Source organism: Sorex fumeus, unplaced genomic scaffold (assembly GCF_029834395.1).
Source record: "Sorex fumeus unplaced genomic scaffold, SorFum_2.1 ptg000002l, whole genome shotgun sequence".
NCBI lineage: Eukaryota > Metazoa > Chordata > Mammalia > Eulipotyphla > Soricidae > Sorex > Sorex fumeus.
In genome coordinates this window covers 77,925,756-77,945,868 of record NW_026606059.1, presented here as the reverse complement: position 1 = coordinate 77,945,868, position 20,113 = coordinate 77,925,756, and the positions used below count along the sequence as shown (strand labels likewise).

The window sequence follows — 20,113 nt, the reverse complement described above, 5'->3', positions numbered from 1 at the left end:
CAACAGTGAAGGAGTGTCCCTTTCTCGCCACATCCGTGCCAGCATCGGTTGCTTTTGTTCTTTTGAATGTGGGCCAGTCTCTGAGGTGTGAGATGGTATCTCATTGTGGTTTTGATCTGCATCTCCCTGATGATTAATGATGTAGAGCATTTTCTCATGTGCTTTTTTGCCATTCGGATTTCTTCTTTGAGAAAGTTTCTGTTCATTTCATTGCCCCATTTTTGGATGGGGTTGGATGTTTTCTTCTTGTGGAGTTTAACCAGTATTTTGTATATCCTGGATATCAACCCCTTGTCAGATGTGTATTTGGCGAATATCCTTTCCCATTCTGTAGACTGTCTTTGTGTTTTGGTCACTGTTTCTTTGGAGGTGCAGAAGCTTCTTAAACTAGATCTTTTTTGTTTAATTTGGGGGATGGCAGAGCCTCCTGCCCCCGCGCCTGGCTGTCCTCACCGGGGCCCCTTGAAGGGGGACGGGTTGAGTTTCCCTCCCAGCCCCAAGCAGAGCCCCAGCAGCCAAGACCTCTGAAACCACTCTGAGACCACTCTCCACACGTTCGGACGAGCCTTGCACATGAAGCAACCAGCAAAGGAACCCAGGCATGAGGGACCTGGGGCATAGATCTCCAAGTTTGCTTGAATTGGAACTGGGCCTCCTCCACCCAGATCCCCCATCTTCCAGTAGGTAGGCGTTACATCCACCAACTGCACCCTCCCCCCCCAACCCCCCCCCCCCCCCCCCCGCCAACGCCGTGTAATCCCATCAATGGCCAAGACCCAGAGACTATAAAACCCTGCTTCTGGAAGACATCTTATTATCTAGTTCTTACTCAGGAGAACCTGGAAGCTACCAAAAGTATCCTGCCCACATGGCAGAGTCTAGCAAACTCCCTGTGGTATATTCAATATGCCAAAAACCAGTAACAATGATGGGTCTCATTCCCCTGGCCCTGAAAGAGCCTCGAATGTGGCACTTTCTAAAATTTCAGGTCTAGGACGAAGGAGACGTTACTGGTGCCTGCTCGAGGAAATTGATGAACAGCAGGATGACAGTGATACAGTGATACAGTGAATTTGTGGGAAACCCCTTGTGGTACTCAGGACTTACTCCTGACTCTGGTGCTGAGGGGACCATATGGAGTGCTGGAGATTGAACCTAGGTCAGGCATGTGCAAGGCAAATGCCATTCCCACTGCTCCTCTCACTGGACCCTAAATTGGATCTATTTTATTTTTCATTCACTGGGATCCTCAGTGCTTGGGGCACCATGCAGTGTCAGGGATGGAATTCTGTGCCTCTGTGTGCAAAGTATGTGCTTCAGTCATTTGTGCTCTCTTACCTGCCCCAGATTGCATTTTGTATTTCATTTCATTTCATGTCATTTCAAAGATCTCCTCCTCTTCACTCTGCACATAGCCAGTTACTATCTGGGTAATTTACTGCCTTTTGGAGATTCAGTTTCCATCTTTATATACCAGCTATGGTCATAATGACAACAATCACAAAACCTAGCATTCTGTGGGGCTCTCTTTGATGCCAGGTGCTTGCTTACTTCTTTCCAAGCATTCTCTTTTCAATCCTGGTCAGTCTCTAGGAGGTTTACAGCAGCTGGACATTCATGCATGGTACACAGGGCAGGACCAGCCTAGCTTAGTCATTCCCAGTCTTCTCCCCGCCGAGCAGCATAGAACGCCCTTCTTCCTTTTATCCCTTCAGAACTGCGTGCTTGACCACATGTCCTCCCGTAGCTAACCCTACGAAACAAATAAGCAAATTCCCGGAGTGCAGTAAAGGCACGTAGAACTTGAACGCAATCCACCACAAGCGGAGTGCAAAGAAAAGGTGCATCAGCAAAATGCACTTGGACGACTCAGAAATCCGGGGTATCAAAATGGCATATAAAATGAAAAAAATATTTATAAATAATTTTATGAGCTTCTGAAACTACAAACGTAAACATTTGTTTTAACGGAATAAAATAAATTACACGTCGAAAAAAAAAAGAAATCCGGGGCATCCAAAGGAAAACAAACCCCAAGAAGCGGAGAGACACTCCGACACAATCAGCGTCAGGGACAGGGTACGTTCCGGGTAACTGCTCAAGACCCCTCCCCACCCCGGAACAGCGGCTCCCGGCGCCCGCCAGCCCTCCGGCCCCGCCCCTTCCCGCGGCCCTCCGGCCCCGCCCCTTTCCCCGGCCGCGGGCCCCGCCCCATTCCGCGGCTCTCCGGCCCCGCCCCTTTCCCCAGGCCGCCGCCGCGGCTGCGCAGTGGGCGCGCGTCGGCGGCGCAGTACGCGCCGGGGTCAGCTGACTCGCTGGGGGCACGTGACTCGCTCCGTGGGCGCTGGGGTCGAGGAAGCCGTGAGAGGCCGGAGCTTGGGCCGGGCAGGGATGTCGCGCTGAGCGTTAACGTCTGCCGGGCCGCCCGCCTCCGGAGCTGCCAGCGCTGTCGCTTCCTCGAGTGGCACCTGCCGGGGTCAGTGAGCCGTGGCTGCCCCACACGGGGGCATCCGGCCCGGCGCGAGCGGGCGCTGCGGACGCCGCCGGCGGGGGGGGGCAGGGGACCGGGGAGGGGGCGGGGGCGGGGGGCTGCGGTCCGGGGTCCGGGGTCCAGGGGCTGGGGCTGGTTTCTCCGCGCCGCCTTGTCGCGACTTTGGGCCTAGCATCGGTCTCCAAGGACGAGGAAGAGGGGGCCTGGCTCGGGGGCTCGCAGTTGGCAGAAGCAGAAGTCAGAGAGACGTAGCGGGTCCCGGATGGGGCACCTTGGGTGGGGGCGAGGGGGTGACAGGACCCCCGGCCGCTGATCGCGGGAAAGGAAGCCGGGGGACGGGGGAACCTGGGTGCTGTGTGTGCGCGAGGTCACAGCCCGGGGAAAAGCCCTCTCTGGGGGGGACGGGGGCGGCAGTCCACAGTGTCCAGCGGCCCGCAGACGCGATGCCCGGTGCTGGTGGGCCGCGGGTCGAAGAATCCAGAGAACTTAAGCCGCGTTTTGGGGTTCAAGTTAGAGTGGGGCAAGGGTCGGCCAGGACCCCTCTCCCTTTCCCCCACGCCTCCCACCTCCCTACGGGGCTTGAGAGGGAGAGCCCTGCGCGGCACGTTGAGTCATCTGGGACAGCGGGCCAAGAGAGGAGCTAGTCTTAGTCTTTTCAGAGGAAAACTCTGGTGTGTTAGGGGGGAAAAGCAGATACAAAACCTGGGTATTGCAGTGAGAGCTGAGCCCTGAGCCCTGGTGTCGGGTGGGGTGTCGGGCCTCAGGGTCCGTGGAAGGATGACCAGGGCGGTGGGGAGTCGAGGAGGGCGCGCTTGGGCACAAGCGCTTTTTCCTTCGGTGGAGCTGCTGCAGACAGGGAGGGACTGGGGCCGTAGGGCTACTTCCTGGAGGACCGGTAACCAGGAAGGGGCTTTGCAAGCCAGTGGACTTGGACGGGTGCAGAGAAGTGGGGAGAACGTTTCTGGGCACAGAAAACGGCAGCAGAGGGGAAATGGGGCTGCGGGGGGATGTGTGAGAGTTGGAATTGGAAGAGAGAACCATCGGCCTGGGGGGGGTGTCAGGAAGTGGGGGCTGTGGAATGGGACTTGGACACTGCTCTGTTGGCCGCCCTGCAGGATGCATCTTGTGCAGGAAACTGGAAGCTGAAAGCTTTTACTAGGTAACCACTCCCGGAGGAAGGAGTCAAAGGAGTCACACTGGTTAGCTGGAGGCTTGGCCTTTTTAAGAGGTTCAAAGAGAAGTAAGTGTGTGTGTGTGTGTGTGTGTGTGTGTGTGTGTGTGTATGTATTTGGGGGAGGATGAGACTTGTGGATAAACAGGTTGGAAAGACACCTACACTTAGGGATGGGGAAAGTGGAAACTTGGGGTTGTGAGCTCCAACATCAGCATTGCAGCTGCCTGGGGGTCTGAGGAGGAATCAAGGCTTTGGAGGTTGTAGGAGGACTCGCTTGCTGCTTCCCGAGCCTCCCCTTACGCCCCCCCCCCCCCCACCGCCTTTGAGCCTGACAGAAGCCAGGGAAGCCACTGAAGGTCAGAGGCAGCAGAGACAGAGGATGGTGCAGTTTGAGAAGCTGATTTGGGGGCCTGGGGATGGAGCTCAGGGGACAGGTGCACGCCGTGTGTGTGTGTGTGTGTGTGTGTGTGTGTGTGTGTTCGGCCCTGGGTTCAATTCCTAGCACTGCTGTAATTAAGTAGAGAATGTGTGGCCTGGAGGGCCCTGGAGGGGCCATGTTGCAATCTCCCGAGATACCCAAAGCACTGGCGACTGTTTGCAGGTAGAGAGAACAGAAGGGCTGAAGGCAGGCCGCTGGCTCTCCCTCAAGGAATCAAGGTGAATGCTTCGTTTGTTAAGTTTTGTTTTTGGTTTGTGGAGGGGCTGCACCCGGTGTTGCTCAGGGGACCATGCCGTGCTGGAGGTCCGCCTGTCCATCTGCACGCGTGGGCCATGCACTAGCCCGTGTTTAGGCTTGTGGAAGGGCTGAGTGGAGGAAGGGAAAGAGCGATTGGATTCTGTTTGTGCCCTTCACTGAAGCATCTTGGTGGAGGGGCAGGGTGGGGCTTTGTGTTGGAGTGCTGCACACAGCACACATGGGGCTTGCTTTCCAGACTCTTTGTTGCTGTCAGCCTTCCCTGCTGTGCGACCTGTGGACCGCCCCCGGTAGTCCTGGCACCCCTCTCCTGCTGGGCTGCTCGCCCCTGTCGCAGAGTGATTAGTCCAGGCCTGACACATGGTCCCTGTCTTTCTCTACAGCTGTCTGGTCCCCCTGTACCTGCTTTGCCTAGCCCGCCCTGGGTAGAAGACCCTTTGCGGTTCCTGAAATGTCTAGGGATTCCCGACTTAGCACCTGGGAACCTCTTCTGTTCCCGACAAGGCAGCGGTGTTGGGAAGCCCAGAGCGTGGCTGGGGGTCGGGGTGGGGAGGTGGCGGTCAGTGACCCTTGGGTGAGCGTCTCTTTCTTCTCTGTGAACCTTGCAGGCAGGGCCTGAATTAAAAGAAAGAAACCCCGCCGGTAATTGGACCAGACTTGAGATGCTGAGAGCTTTGTGGTTCTCTTTGTTGGGCCACATGTGGTCATGCTCAGGGGGACGATATAGGTCCTGTCTCTGCGCTCAGAAATGACTCCTGGTGGTGCTCAGGGGACCACATGGGATGCTGGGGTTTGAACCCAAATCGGTCACGTGCAAGGCGAAGCACCCTACCTGTTGTGCTATCACTCCAGCCTCAGAGCTCTGTGGTTCTGGGCTTTGAACTTGCAAAGCTGGTGAGAAACAGTGAGTTTTCAGTTTCGGAGCCCTAGTCTTTGAATCTACACTTTGGATCGTTTTTGTTGCCTAGTATACTGCCGGACTCCAAAAATTTCATCCTGCGATGATTTTCCACAGCTTGCGAAAGAATTCTTCTGGCCGAAGAGCAGGCCTGAAATTCCAAAGTAAACCTTCCTCAGAGGCTCACAGAGTCCTCAGACCCTGTGTGTAAAGTTACTCTGGCTTTGAACCTGATTCTGCCCAGTGGAAGCTCTCATTGCCCTAAGAGTGTTCTGCCTAATTTCTTTCTTCTGCCTGTTCTTGTGTGTATGGAACTGTGTGGTGCTGAGATGGAGCCTGGCACTCCTGCCTGTAAACCGCTGAGTTCGCTCTCAGCCCCCTTCAGCCTGTTTGATGGGGCCCGCAGAATAGATCTGTTTCTGCCTGGGGCTGTGGAATTTTATCTCCATTTAGTTATAATCATCTAATTCGTGTTAGAGACCTGTTTCTTCAGTCTTTTAAAACATAGTAGAAATGGTTATTAGCATCACTTCAAGGCTGTTGAAAATTTTGAGTTAACAGATCTTTGGGTCTGAAATTTCAAACTCCAGACTTGATAATGAAACAAGCTCTCTTGGGAGGGAGGTAATTGGGGACAATATCTAGTGTTGCTGGGACAACTGGCTCTTCTCAGGATCACTCCTGGCAGTGCTAAGGGGGAACAAAGCAGCAGCTTAACCTCTCTGGTCCCTAAAACAAGGTTCTTTGCCAGTGAAAAGTTCCTTGCACTGTGACATTATTGTGTAAATCTGCCATGCACTTACTATACCTTCAGAATGATTGTATTATCAGTAAACAAAATCATAAGCTTTCTAGGCTGATGAATTGTGGAAAAACTAACTTCAGTATTTTGTATTTGACTTTTGGGCTGTGCCTGGTGGTGCCATGGTCTGCTCCCAACTCTGTACTCGGGGCTGCTTCACCGTGGCATTGGAGGCTGCCACACAGTGTCGGGGGTGGAACCGGGGATTGTCATGTGTGTGGCATGCTCTTTGAGCTGCCTTGGGCCCTGATGTTGAGCTTGGTGAGTTTCAGCTAGACCCCCACGTGTCTCTCCCAGGGGCACTGGCCCGCTACCTCTGGTTGAGTCACTAGAGCCCAGATATCACTATTACAAAAGACCCAAGAAAAGGGAAGTCCCGTGAGGAGCCCAGCTGCTGAGTTGTCTGGTCAGTGGCCAGGCAGTCTCTGGGGTCCAGGAAGGTGGGTTTGGACCAGGCAAGGGATCCAACCCAGTGCCTCCCACATGGGTGCGGGCGCTGCACCTTGGCTCCACCCCCACCCTCTCCAGAGGTTCTGTACCTGATGCCCTCCCAGTCACATCCACCGACTCAGTGTTTCGACAAGGTAGAAGAGATTTTTCAACACTGTATGTGGGGTGGCTCCCTTCATACCCCCAGACGCGCTTCCAGTCTTCACGATAGACAGCTGTGTGAGAGTCAGGCTTTCCAGGCATAGTTGTAGTCAGCCGAGGAAGAAAAAGGGTGGAAGTGGTTCCTATTCCATTCCTATCAAATTCTTTCATATTTAAGTATCTTTAGTTCACGCAGGAAACTCACTTATCTTTATTTTTTTAATTACTATTATTATTATTATTATTTTGCTTTTTGGGTCACACCCAGCGATGCACAGGGGTTACTCCTGGCTGTGCACTCAGGAATTGCCACTGGCGGTGCTCAGGGGACCATGTGGGATGCTGGGAATCAAACCCAGGTCGGCCACGTGCAAGGCAAATGCTCTGCCCGCTGTACTGTTGCTCCAGCCCCAGCTCACTTATCTTTAAATAGGATTCTAGAGGAGTCATAAATCATATTTTGGAAACAAAACTCAAAAAAGCTAAGATGCATTTAAATTAAGTATACTGTACCAGTTTAAAATCTCATTCTGGGGCCAGAGAGATGGTCCAGGTGTTCAGGCTCTTGCCTTGCTTGCAGTCACCTCTGCTTTGATCCTGGGCACTGCATGATTCCCTTGGGCATTGCTGGGTGCAGCCCTAGAAGTTTCTGAGCCCCTCTGGGTGTGGCCCAGGAGCCGCCCCCAGCTCTGGAGGCACAGAGCAGCTCCGCATTCTTGGGCCCTCACAACGAACTGCTAACTCCGTTGGCCGCAAATTATGGGAGGAGCCCCTAGGAAGAACCCCTCCACCCTCCTCCTCCCGAAAGCATTTCATTCTGTATGAAATCATGAAACTCGCCCTTTCAGGGTGAAAGTCCTCCTTTCGTTGGTAGACACTTAAGGGAGTTGCCTGTCCCCCAATCCCATTTAAGAGGCTTCTGTTCATTCTTTGTGGGGGTGAGGAGCACAGTCAGTGCCGGGGATCAAACCCCAGCTCTTGTGCTTGTTCCCTGGAGCAGGGCCTGGCCCCTGAGAGTAGGATTTCAGCTTCCAGAATGTCCTTCTGTGGTTTCCATTCTCCTTGGCATGGCATGGGCAGCTTTAGGCCAAGCGTGGGGGCCTTCTGGATCAGTGCTTTGTCCACCACTGACGTCACCAAGTTCTCTTGGGGTCTTCAAGGACTTGTGCTTGTGACCCTGTGAAAGGTGGTCGCGTGCCTGCGCTCAGCGTCCCCACTACACTGGTTTCCAGACAGCGTGCTCGCTGGTGATGTGTCAGAGTGGTGCTGTGCCCTCTCTTTGTCTGGGGCTGCGTTGGGCTCAAACCCTTGTTCCCTGGAAAGGTGCCAGCAGCTCTCCTGATGGCTGTGTTAGCTCCTGTTTCCCGGGCTTTTAGGGTGTTATGTGGGCCACATCTGTAGTGATGGCGTGGGGGTACTCCTGGCTCAGTGCTTGGGGACCACAGGTGGGGCGCCTGCGTGCAGAGCTCTCTCTTGGGCCCCCCAGTCACTGGTATTGTTACTTACAATCTTTCTAACTGAGTCACTGTCAGAGAGCGATTTCCAAAGCTCTTCATGATTGAGTTGACAGGCGTACAGCCTTCCAGCACCTGTCCCTTGACCAGCGTGTGCTTGCCTCCACCAGGGTTGCCAGTGTCCCCCAGCCTTTTTTGTTTTTTCCCCCTTGTAGGCACTGTGGTTCACTGTCCTGTTACTGATCAGTCTCGTGCCTGACACCGTAACCTCCTTTCAGCCCCTAGGCCTGGTCCAGCAGGATCGTGACAATAGTGACAAGGAAGCGGTCGCCCTGATTTTATTTTCTAATTGAATTGTGGGTGGGTTGGTGATGGGGAGCGGGGTAATGTTGGAGTGCTCAGGGATTACCCGAGGCTCTGTGCTCGGTGGGGTGGGGGGTGTCTCTCCTGGCAGTGCTGGGGGAACAGTATGTGTATCAGGGAGCTTATTTTCCTTGGCAAGTGCCTTAACCCCTCTGTGCTCTCTCCTACCCCTGGTTCTCCTTTCTGTCCTCCTTTCTTGTAAATTGCTCTGTTTGTAAGCAGGATGTTCTTTGCAGGCAGACCAAATAGTGTTTGAAAATGTGGTTTGTCTTGTGCCTCCTCTATATCTGCCTCTTCCCTCCCCCCCTACTCCCCTTCACGGCCTAGCACCTCCCCCCCTCATCTGCATCGTGCCCACCCAGCTCCCCGCCCTTCCCGTTTAGTCAGACCCTAGTACTGAGCAGGTCCTGTCAGCCTTGGCTGGGAGTGTTGTTTGGTTACAGGGAGTTTGAGGTGGCTGGAACTGGATGGGAGCAGTTGACTGCTTCCCAGCAGAGAGCCCCAGGGGAGGGGGCCCAGGGCCTCAGGGCAGGGCAGCTGGAGTGACGCAATTGGGAGGGAGGAGAGAGGAGAGCGCAGGTTTGGTTTTTACTTCCAAAAAAAGAAGCAGGACTAGAGCCGGTGTTTTCTGGGTTGTTCAGCGTTCTGCTGTGTGGAGCAGTTGTTTGGCGCTAAAGAGGCTTTCAGGGCGCTCTGGAGTGAGTCAGGACTTTCCATGGCCACGTTACGCGCTCTCTGTACTCGGGACATTTACAAACTTCATCTTCTGTCTGTCATATATGGAATGAAAGTGTGTTTCTCAAGGAAGCCAGGGTTTACCTGGACTGTGTTTCGTTCTGTGCTTGATTTTGCCGCGCATGTTGGTTTTTGCTAACTCCCCCCACCTTTACTTTTCCGCTTCCGTAGAAAGTCTATTTCAAAGTGATGTGATTCGCTAAGGTTTCTAAATTTCATCAGCAGAAATCCTTCTGGGGGCCGGGGCGAAGGCTGATTCCAGGCTGGGGCTCGGCCCTCCCCAGCCCCACCCCCTTACTCTGGGCCGCAGAGATACCGTGAGGTTTCTTGGTCATGGTGAGAGTGCGCTCAGGCGTCTCGTGCCATATCCGTGCCATATCCGCTGCTGTTCGCAGTGCAGTCGCGGAGGCGCCTGTTTCAGGAGCCCCCTGGCCATTGGGGTGGCTTGAGGGCTGTAGGAGGCCCCCGGGCCCAGCCAGGGTGGGCTCCCGGGTACCAACGCTTACGCTGGTGGTTGGGTTCCTCTCACGGACTCTCCTGCTTCCCGTTGGCCCTGTGCTCCCCTCTTGTCCCTGTCCTTGGGTCTTCCTTCCCACGCCTTTCCCTGGCCCTTCAGGCCCGAGGAGCTGACCTTAAAGAAAGAGTGAGTTTGGTTTGGTTTGGGTTTTGGCGCTTACATGTGCCGACTTACAAATTAGGAAGCAGGGAATATAAAACATGAAAATTGCATTTATACTGTTTTCCCGAGAGATAATCTTAGCCGGTTAAAAACAACAACAACAGCAGGGGCTGGAGAGATAGCACAGTGGGTAGGGCGTTTGCCTTGCCCGCGGCCTACCCGGGTTCAATTCCCAGCATCCTGTGTGGTCCCCTGAGCACCGCCAGGAGTAGCTCCTGAGTGCAGAGCCAGGAGTAACCCCTGTGCATCACCGGGTGTGACCCAAAAAAGCAAAAAAAAAAAGAAAAAACCCACAACAACAGCAACTTCATGTTTATACCTGTGCATAGTTTTCTTTCATTTATTAGTTGGAATAGCTGAACTAAAGGACGTGCACATCTTTGACTTTTGATAAAGTCTTCATACTTGGCCTTCCAGAAATTGCCCCTTTCTTGGAGGGGGCGGAGGGGTGGGACCGTGCCTGGTGCTATTCAGAGCATACTTCAGGGTGGGTGCTTGGGGGTTGCTCCTTGTGGAGCTCAGGGGACCAGGCAGTACCTGGGGCTCCAGCTGGGGTCTCCTGCACGTGAAGCATGTGCTCCAGACTCTGGTGGTCTCCCCAGCCCCTTTATTATTATTGTTGTTTTAGTGACAGGGTATGGGGACCCTCCTGGGAGGGCTGGAGCTAGAGGTGCCCAGCGCCTCTCAGGGTCCCTGTGGTGCCGGAAATGAGATGTGCATTGGGTGCATGTTAGGCCTTTGTCTTAACTGCTTATTCTGTCCTGGCCCTTTTTTATTTTTTTTGTTTCTTGGGGGGGTTTGGGTCACACCCAGCGCTGCTCAGGGGTTACTCCTGGCTCTGCAGTCAGGAATTACTCCGGGCGATACATGGGCAACCATATAGGGTACAGGGGATTGAACTGGGTCAGTCACATGGAAGGCAAGCGCCCTACCTGCTGTCCTGTCTCTCTTGCCCTATTATTCCTGTTTTTGATATCATTCCTTTTGGGGAGGTGCACGCGGGAGGCTGTCTGAGCAGGCTGGTTTTGTTGAGCCAAGGGTGGTGGTGGGGGGCGACGCCAGGGGAGGGGAGGTCAGATAAAACCCAGCTGGCTGGGGCTATGGGTGAGGTGGCAGAGAGGACGACAGCAGAACGGAAAGCCCGCCAGAATGGATGTCAGGCCAGCCGAGAGTGAGTTGGGAGCTTTACTTTTTACTTTTTAATTTCACTGTATTTCGTCCTCGTGAAATTACGAAATCACTCACTCCAGTTTTCAGGCGTACAGTGTTCCAACACCGGTCCCTTCCCCAGTGTCATGTCCACTTCCTTCCACCAGTGGCCCCCCCCCCCGTTTGCTTCCCACCTGCTTTTACCAGAGGAGCATTTAAAAAATACATATGCACGTGGCTTACCGTGGTGCTGCTGGTAGGGGTCCGTATGTAACATATGTCCACCTTTCAGCACCGCCTCCTCTCTCCGGTCGACAGCTTCCCTCCAGCACAGAGACTGCCCCCTCCCTGCCCTGCCCCCCAGCCCCTTCAGTGGCGTCTCCCACCGAAGACCAGTGCTCCAGTTCCTTGCTTCCCTGCCTTCGGGTGTTTGTTGTTCCACCATTCTGTTTCTTTACATCCGCATACGAAGGAAATCATTCTTTGTCGATCTCTCTCCTTCTGACTAACTTCACTCAGCGTGATAACTCTCCAGGTCCCCCATGTAGCAGCACATTTCATGACTTCATTGTTTTTTTTTTTTATGGCCGAATAATATTCCATCATTTGGAAGCTTTAAACTGAACATTTGCCAGGTTCTGTGGCCAGATGGACCCAGTGGTCCCCAGAGCTTACTCCTGGCTCTGTGCTCAGGGATCAGCCCTTGGAGGGTTTGGGGGTTCAGAGTGGACCATATGTGGTGCCAGGAATGGGCCCTACGTTGGCCTCAGTCTCTGGTCCAGGGAGGGATTTTTTTGGTGTGTGTGGGGGCACTCCTGGCAATGCTTAGGGGTTACTCCTGGCTCTGCACTCAGGCATCACTCCTTGTGGTACTCAGGGGACCATATTGGGTGCCAGAGGTCACACCCAGGTCGGCCGCATGCAAGGCAAGCACCCTATCTGCTGTACTATTTCTCTGGCCCCGGGAGGGATCTAAAGGCCTGTTTACATCCGGGCCTTCAGTGAGCACCCCCAAATCAGCCAGTGCCAGCCAGGCTACATTCACGCCTGCCCTGGGCAAGCTCAGAAGCAGCCCGTGGATGGGTCCTGCTGAACTTGTGGAGCAGAGTGCCACACCCTGCAAGGGGCGCAGCGAAATCCAGCCGTCCACAGCCTGGCTCTGAATCTACCAGGAAAGTGAGCACAACAGACTTGTAAGATTTTAACTTTTTTATACAGTAGACCTGGAGCTTTTCAGCTGGAGAGTAGCGCTCGAGTGAGGGCTGGGTGGGCCTGGGACAGAGCCGTGCTCGGCCTGTAGAGTGCTCTCCGGCCCCCGGAGAGGAAAGAAAAGCAGCTGCCGGGGTTGCTTCTAGTCTGCACCCAGGAGTTACTCCTGATGGTACTCAGGGAACCATGCCTCGTGCCAAGGCCTCTCCTCAGTCCAGCACTTCCCTTCTTTTGTTTCTGTGTGGGGCCACACCACACTCGGCTCGGCCTTATTCCTGCCTCCTGGCTCAGGGATCAAACCAAGGTTGGCCGAGTCCAGGCCAGCGCCCTGCCCGCTGTACTGTCACCCGGCCCCGTCCCTTTGCTCCTAATGGCTCCCTAGGCCTGTCGCCTCTGAAACATCCGTGGATGGGTGAGCGAACAGGCAGCCTGGATGTATTTATAAAATGGGATGCTAAGCACCGAAACAGAACGAGCTCCTAAAAACGCCACTTGGATGAATGTCTTAGTCATGCTGGGCAGAAAAGGCCAGATGCGCGGGAGAGCTCAGCCTGCGCCTCCTCAGCGCGGTTCTCGTGCCGGCAGGGCCCGTCCGCCACCCAGATCAGCTGCCCAGCATTGGCAGGAACAGTCAGCTGGGGGGGGGGGGGGCAGGGAGACCCCAGGGGACTGCAAGAGGTGTTTCATCCTGGTTTTGGAGGTAGTTACCTCCGTATATACTGTGTGAATCAAAAATGAATCAAGCAACTATAGAGATTAGTACAGCTTATTGTACGTAAATACCATTTTAGAAGAGCTCTCTCTCTCTCTCTCTCTCTCTCTCTCTCTCTCTCTCTCTCTCTCCCTCTCCCTCTCTCTTTTAATGCGGGTTAGCAAAGAAAGCTGACCAATTTCAGGCCGAGGAACTTGAACCTACCTTCCCTCTCTCCCTCTCTCCCTCCCTCCTTCCCTTTCTCCTTTTCTTCCTTTCTTCCTCCCCCTACCCTCCGTTCCTTCTCTCCACCTTCCCTCCCTTCTTTCTTTCTTTCCTCCTTCCTTTTTTCTTTCTCTTTCTCCCTCCCTCCTCCCTTCACTCAGCAGTGCTCATGGTTTACCCCGGGCTCAGGGATCCCTTCTGGCAGGGTTCGGGAGACCAGATGGGGTGCCTGGGATGGAACCTGGGTCTGACACATGCAAGGCAAGCATCCTGCCCGTTGTACTGTTGCTCCAGCCTCTACTTTGAGCCCTCAGAGTTATTCAGGAATATCCAGCAAATGCCTTTTGAGAGTCTATAGTGCGATCTGCACGAACTTCCGAGAACACACTTGTGAGCAGAAACTGTGTGTTTTCTGCTGACCCTCATGGGCAATGTATCTGTGGGATGGACATCAGCTAAAAACCGCCCCGCAGAGAAACACTGTCAGTAGAAGGTGTGTGAGTGCGAGTTGTGTATTAATTGGTCTGTGCTGCACGTTAATTGGTCTGCGATATGCATTAATTGGTCTGTGTTGCACATTAATTGGTATGTGGTATGCATTAATTGGCATGTGATGTGCATTAATTGGTATGTGACACACATTAATTGGTATGTGATACATGTTCTTTGACATGGCACTGGATATGTGTTGTGATGTACAGCATCACAAATGAAGTGCTTTTCGTGCCTTGCTTTCCCCTCTCATAACCCTTCCCGTCTGCCTGGGAGTCGTGCACAGAGCTAGTGCCTGTGAGGTGCGTTTGGACGATGGGTAGATTGGAGGTGGCCAGCATTGGCGGCCATCTGGACTGTGTGTCTGGTGCTGCAGAGCCAAGTCACTCGGCGGACACTGAAGTTGGAGGCAGTTTAGAGAGAAAAACGAGCCGGTTGGTTAGAAGTGTTGCCTCTGACACATGGGAACCACTGGAACTTTGTGATGTGCTTGTCAAGGCGACAGGCGGGGACGGGGTGGGGGCTGGGGTGGGGAGGGGATTGGATCTGGAGCACTGGTGGAGGGAAGTTGACGCTAGTGGAGGGATTGGTGTTGAATTATTGTATGCCTGGAACACATACAATAACTTACAGTCACACACAATCATAGCACAGCGGTAGGGCGTTTGCCTTGCACGCAGCCAACATGGCCGACCCGAGTTCGATTCCTCCGCCCCTCTCGGAGAGCCCGGCAAGCTACCGAGAGTATCTCGCCCGCACGGCAGAGCCTGGCAAGCTCCCCGTGACGTATTCGATATGCCAAACACAGTAACAACAGAGTCTCCAATGGAGATGTTACTGGGCCTGCTTGAGAAAATTGATTAAGGCTCTTTAATAAAAATTAAAAAAACAAAATTCTGGCTCTGAGATGCTTTGGAGTCCAAGTGGCTGTCTCCTGGGCAGTCCCAGAGCCCGGCAGAAGAGCTGGGCTGGGATGGGCCCTGGTGTGGCCTCGTTGAGGCATTAGCCCCAGCAGAGAGGGACTTAGCTCTCGATCAGAGTCCTGGGGAACCCCCGTGTTCAGTTAGTGTGCTCTTATTTATTTTGTCTGGGGGGAGGCACACTCAGCAATACTCAGGGCTTGCTCTGCTCAGGGGTCCCTCCTGGTGGTCTCTAGTGTCTGAGTCAGGTCAACTGCATTCAAGGCACGCGCCTTTTCCCCTTCTATGTCTCCAGAGACACCAGACTTGTGCTCTGGCCTCTGAGTGCCGTCTCCTCCTCTGGCACAGTAGAAAGACTTTGACTCTACAGTCAGTGAAATGTGCACCGCCTGGCAGCCATGTGACCTTGGGTGAATTAGTACGTTTGATTGTTCGCACCTGCTTTGGAAGGGCCCTCGGAGGATTAAGTAGCCCTGTTTGTCATGCACACATGGCATGGGGTCACACCTAGAAAGTGCCCTTCTTCCCCTCCAAACTGGCACTCGAGAGGGTGCGAGGACCCCGCTGGGGGCCAGGATCCTCCCTGGTCCTTTCTGAAATCTGGTTCTGTTGAGAACGATCCAGTGCTACTTCAGTGGCCCCTGCCGGGAACAGGCGAGCAGGCGTCTGTGGGTGAGGAGCCCCTGGGAGGAAGAGGACTCGGTGGTAAATAGTGACATCTACTGTAGCAGCTCCTCTTTGTACCGTCTTTAAGTAGCTGCAGTTTATCTGGAAAAGCGACTTTGATTCCTGTCACCTCATTTGGGGCACGGAAGATCATACAAAACAGTTTTGTCGGACGCACTGGCACAGGGTTGTGCATGGCGCCTGCTGCCCCGAAAAGCTCAGTTTTCCCGAAGTGACCGGAAACCGGGGTTATTACAGGAGGTTTCCTGAAGTGAAGGGGCCTCTGCTCAGCCGAGCATTTTAGGTTCCAAGTCTCTCTGTGAAGGGTGTCTGGACTGAAAAAGCTAGATTTGGTGAGTGCAGGATGAGGCGGCGGAGACGGAGCTCACCCCGATGCGGGGAGAAGGGAAGCGAGGGGGCCACAAGTGCCAGGGAGAGGAGGGAGACCCACGGCATCCAGCAGGATTTCTCTAGGGCTGGGGAGGTTGTCCAGGGCTGGGGGCACTTAAATCACATGTGGCCGAGCCTGTTCCAGTCCTTGACCCTAGTTTGATCCCCAGAAACGCATAAGTTGGTCCCCCAAGCCCCGCCAGAAGTGATCCCTGAGCACAGAGTCACGAGTCAGCCCTGAGGACCACTGAGTGTGGCCTTGCCCCCTGGCAGAAACACACACACACACACACACACACACACACACAAAACAAGTGAAGCCTTTTGGAACAAAAAACCAAAATCTTGTTTGTGTGTCTGAATTTTGGGTCACACCCGGCAAAGCTCAGGCTCAGGTATTACTCCTGGCTCTGCACTCAGGAAATCACGCACCCGGGACCATATGGAATGCCGGGGATTGAACCCCAGCTGGCTGTGTGCCAGGCGAGCTCCCTACCCACTGCTCTATCGCTCCTGCCCCAAACCTTGTTGGTTCCCGCAGCCCCTCATTGCCATTGCTGCATCAGCCCACAGCTCTGCGTCCTGCGGGCCGCAGCAGGGAGTGGCAGTGATGGCTGTTGATCCTCATTCATCATGCTGTGTAGTGACACCTTCGAGGTATGACACATGGCGGTGTGTACCCCCGGTGGCTCTTGTTGGAGTGTGGCTCAGTTAACACCAATCCCGGCACCTGCGTTAACGTGTTCAGTGATTCCAACACCTGGGAAGTGCCTGGGGGATCCCGCCTTCGGGGGCTGGAGCCAGGGCAGTGGCGCCAGACCTTACCCGCTGTTCTCTCTGTCCCCTCCCGTTTTGGTTTTATGGTTTTTAAAGTTTGAGATAATCTGGGTGGCCTTGCTTGAACAACTCCCCTTCGAGCAGGTCTTTTAACTTAAAGGGAGAGCTCCATAGATTCGGTTTTTATCCTTCCTCTTTCTGAGAATAGATAAATTGCTTTTCATCAATTATGTGAATTTATTTCCAGGTAAATTCGTGTATTTTGCTGTGGATCATACCCAGTGTTGGATTGTGGTTTGTTTCTTTCCTTTGGTTTGTCTTGGGACCACACCAGCTGTGCCCAGGGATCACTCCTGGCGGTGCTCAGAGACCAGATAGGGTGCTCGAGGTTGAACCCAGGTCGGCCTCATGGAAGCAAGTTCCTTATCTCTCCAGCCACTGCATTTGTTTTGAGACAGGGACTTGGTGTCACTCTGTGACTGATGGTGTATGTCTTCTGTTGTCCTGGTTTCCTTTACAGAGCCTCTCTTGATTTTAGAAAAAATCCCTGGTTACAAACATGACGGAATTTTGGCTCATCTCAGCCCCGGGGGAGAAGACATGTCAGCAGACCTGGGAGAAACTGCACGCGGCAACCACGAAGAACAATAACCTGGCGGTCACTTCCAAGTTCAACATTCCTGACCTAAAGGTAGCGCTGTACTCAGTAGCAAGTGGAGCTACCGAGTGTGTTTAGTTGCCGAGCTTGTGAAATGGAGCGTGCATTGTGGACTGAGTGTGTGTGTGTAGCATATGTGGAGTGCGTGCACGTGTGCATGTATGATGTGTGTGGAGCACCCTGTGTTGTGCTGCATGCACGTATGGAGTAGGGTGTGCATTATGGGGCACATGTGCATGTGTGTGTGTGAGTACGTGTTTGTGTATAACATGTGCCCTGTGTTGTGTGTGTGTGTGTGTATGTTTGGGGGAGAGGCATGTGTGCAGTGTGTCGTGAAGCCTGTAGAAGAGCCATGAAGGGGAACAGAGTTTGGGTGCAACAAGATCCTTTGCTTCTTTTGGAGGAAGTCATTCTCTTTCCTCACCGTTGGCATAATAAAAAGCCTTGCTAGTTTTCATCACCCTTCAGATTTTAGCTAATGAGGAAATGTTTTAGAAGTCACCCCGGCCATAGGAGGATACCTTTGTTTTGTTTTGGTTTGGGGGCTACACCCGTTAGTGCTTCCTCCTGGTGGTGCTGGGGAGACCAGGATGGAATCACGTGGGCCACATGCAGCACATGCGTCTGAACCCCTGTACCCCAAAGAAACACTTCTTTTTGACGCTCCTCTTTGTGCTTTTTTCTGATTTGTAGTTGCAAATGAGATGAAAAGCATTTGGTATGTTGCTTTCCCAAGGTGGATCTTCAGAAGAGGGAAATCCTTGTAGCCTGCCATCATGTCACGGTGAATCAGTATTTCTGTGGGCACACCGTGTGGCGATGGCACTGTCAAGATTTTGCCACAACACCTCCTTAATCCTACTTGGCAGATTTAGCCTAGATATTTGATCTAGTTATTTGCTGAGTATTTATTAAATATCAGTATCCTGGTGGCCTCAACGTGGAACCGACTGCCAGCACCTGGGTGGCTAACTTAAGAAAAGATGTTACAATTTCGCGATTGACAAAGTGGGGCCGTTGTAGACGCCCATTCAAGATGTATCCCTGTGCTGGTGTGTGCAGAGCCCCGAGTCAGTCTCATGCCCCACAAGCCCCCCCCCCGCTCCCCAGAACCTCCAGCTGTGGCCCTGGTGCCCCCTTCCCTCATACTGCAGGGCATGAGTCCCAACCCATCAGGCCGCACTGCCTGACCAGATGTTACCAGAGAGGCCCCTATGTACCTAAGGACTTAGGGTGACTAATGCCACGAACATACCTGGGGAATTCCTTGTAATGGTACAGAGAGTGGACGGTTTTTTCTAGAACATATGCTTGTTTGGTTTTGTTCTTTGGCTCTACCAGGAAGTGCTTGGGGCCCTCTTCTGGCTTGGCACAGGGCTTTGCTCCTGTTGGTGCTTGGGGGATCCTGCGGTGCTGGAGACCGAGCCTGGGGCCCCATGCACTCAGGCCTGTGCCCCAGCCCTCTGCACGCCTCCCGGGCCAGAACACTTGCCCTTCCACACGGCAGTTTTGCAGCTGAATGCAGCCCCGGCCCCTCTGGTGCAGAGCCACGGGCCCCTCCTTTATCATTACTAAGATTGGTTACTTTAAAATTATTTTTGAGGGGCTGGAGCGATAGCACAGCAGGTAGGGCATTTGCCTTGCATGGGGCTGACCCAGGTTCGATTCCCAGCATCCCATATCGTCCCCTGAGCACCGCCAGGAGTAATTCCTGCGTACAGAATTAGGAGTAACCCCTGTGCACCGCCGGGTGTGACCCAAAAAGCAAACAAACGAAAACATAAAATTAATTTTTACTTTGGGGCCTCTCCAGGTAGTGCTCAGGGCTTACTCGTGGCTCTGTGCTCCAGGGTCATTCCTGGTGGTGCTTAGGGGACCAGAGGCGGTGCTAGGGATGAACCGGTGTCAGCCTTACCCTGTACCATCTCTGTGCCCGGCACCTCTCTAGAGGCATGGCATAGGGTGGTACCCGGGGGGGGCACAGTCTGCCATTGTGGAACTGTTTGTCTTCCGTGGTGGCTGTGCCCTGACCTAGAGGATTATGTTATACATATAAACAGCTTTTCCATGTCTATAACAAAACAGATGCTTTGTTACCACAGTGCCTGTTCTGAAGTGAAACATACAAGACGTGGAGTCTTCCGGCTCCCGACCCCATGTCCCCTTGTTAACCATGGGTGACTAGTGAGATGCGCTCTTTGCCTTCCAGGTGGGCACCCTGGACGTCTTGGTTGGCTTGTCGGATGAACTGGCTAAGCTGGACGCATTCGTAGAAGGGTAATGTACTCACCGCAAAGACCAGCGCTGGCAGCTGCCCCAGCCACCCGGCATGTGCCTGCTGCTGCTTGGAAGGGTTGGAGGGAACAAGGTCCTTTTCCTCTGGATCTTTCACTGAGACAGCTGGCTTACGTAAAAAGTGCCCATTTGACGTGTGAAAATAGTGATTCTCTTTTTAATCTAAGATGGAATTTTCACACTGGCTCGCTTGTTTCTGAGCCCAGGGTGGGGACCATCAGGGTATGGGGAGCTGTGCTGGCTGGGACGGGTTTGGTCTGCTTCAGTCACTGTCCTTTGCCCTAAACATCCTACTGTCATTTGCCTTTGCGTCCTGTCCCCACTTCCCACAGGCCTCCTGTCAGTATACATTTGCCTCTTCTGGGCATTTTCTCTCAGGGGATGCATGTGGCTGCTTCCCCCTGCCCCCAGCCGCCCCCTTTTTTTTGCTTAATGGCTTTTGGAAAAAAGAATGAAATGAAATTTCATTCTCGTTGTGACCAAGTCTTACTCCAGGGGTCCATGCCACGTTTTGTCTCCTACTCCTCACCAGTGAATATCTGGGTGTCTGCTCTGACTCGAATATGAGTCTGTGCCCAGGGCCCTGTGTATTCCTGTGCTGTCCTTTCTCTCTGGCGTGGACCCAGGAGCAGGACCTCTGGGCCAAGTGTGTGTCTGAGCCCTCTGAGGTCTTTCCAGCTGGTTCCCCAGAGTGGCTGCCCCCGCTGCTCATGTGGACCTTCTGACTTCTCGCCATGCTTGTCAGCTCGGGGTCTGTCCG

The 20,113-nt window shown here is 53.6% G+C and overlaps 1 protein-coding gene across 1 annotated transcript in view; it reads left to right on the top strand.

Moving 5' to 3' along the window:
• Positions 1–2,301: 2,301 nt before the first annotated feature.
• The window catches only part of ATP6V1C1 (ATPase H+ transporting V1 subunit C1), a 35,399-nt gene continuing 17,587 nt past the window's right edge, over positions 2,302–20,113 (top strand). Inside the window, exons 1-3 of the mRNA XM_056137132.1 lie at positions 2,302–2,476; positions 16,921–17,091; positions 19,268–19,335. Of these exons, the coding sequence (XP_055993107.1) occupies positions 16,960–17,091; positions 19,268–19,335 (200 nt within the window). The 5' untranslated portion in view covers positions 2,302–2,476; positions 16,921–16,959. The remainder of the gene's footprint in view (positions 2,477–16,920; positions 17,092–19,267; positions 19,336–20,113) is intronic.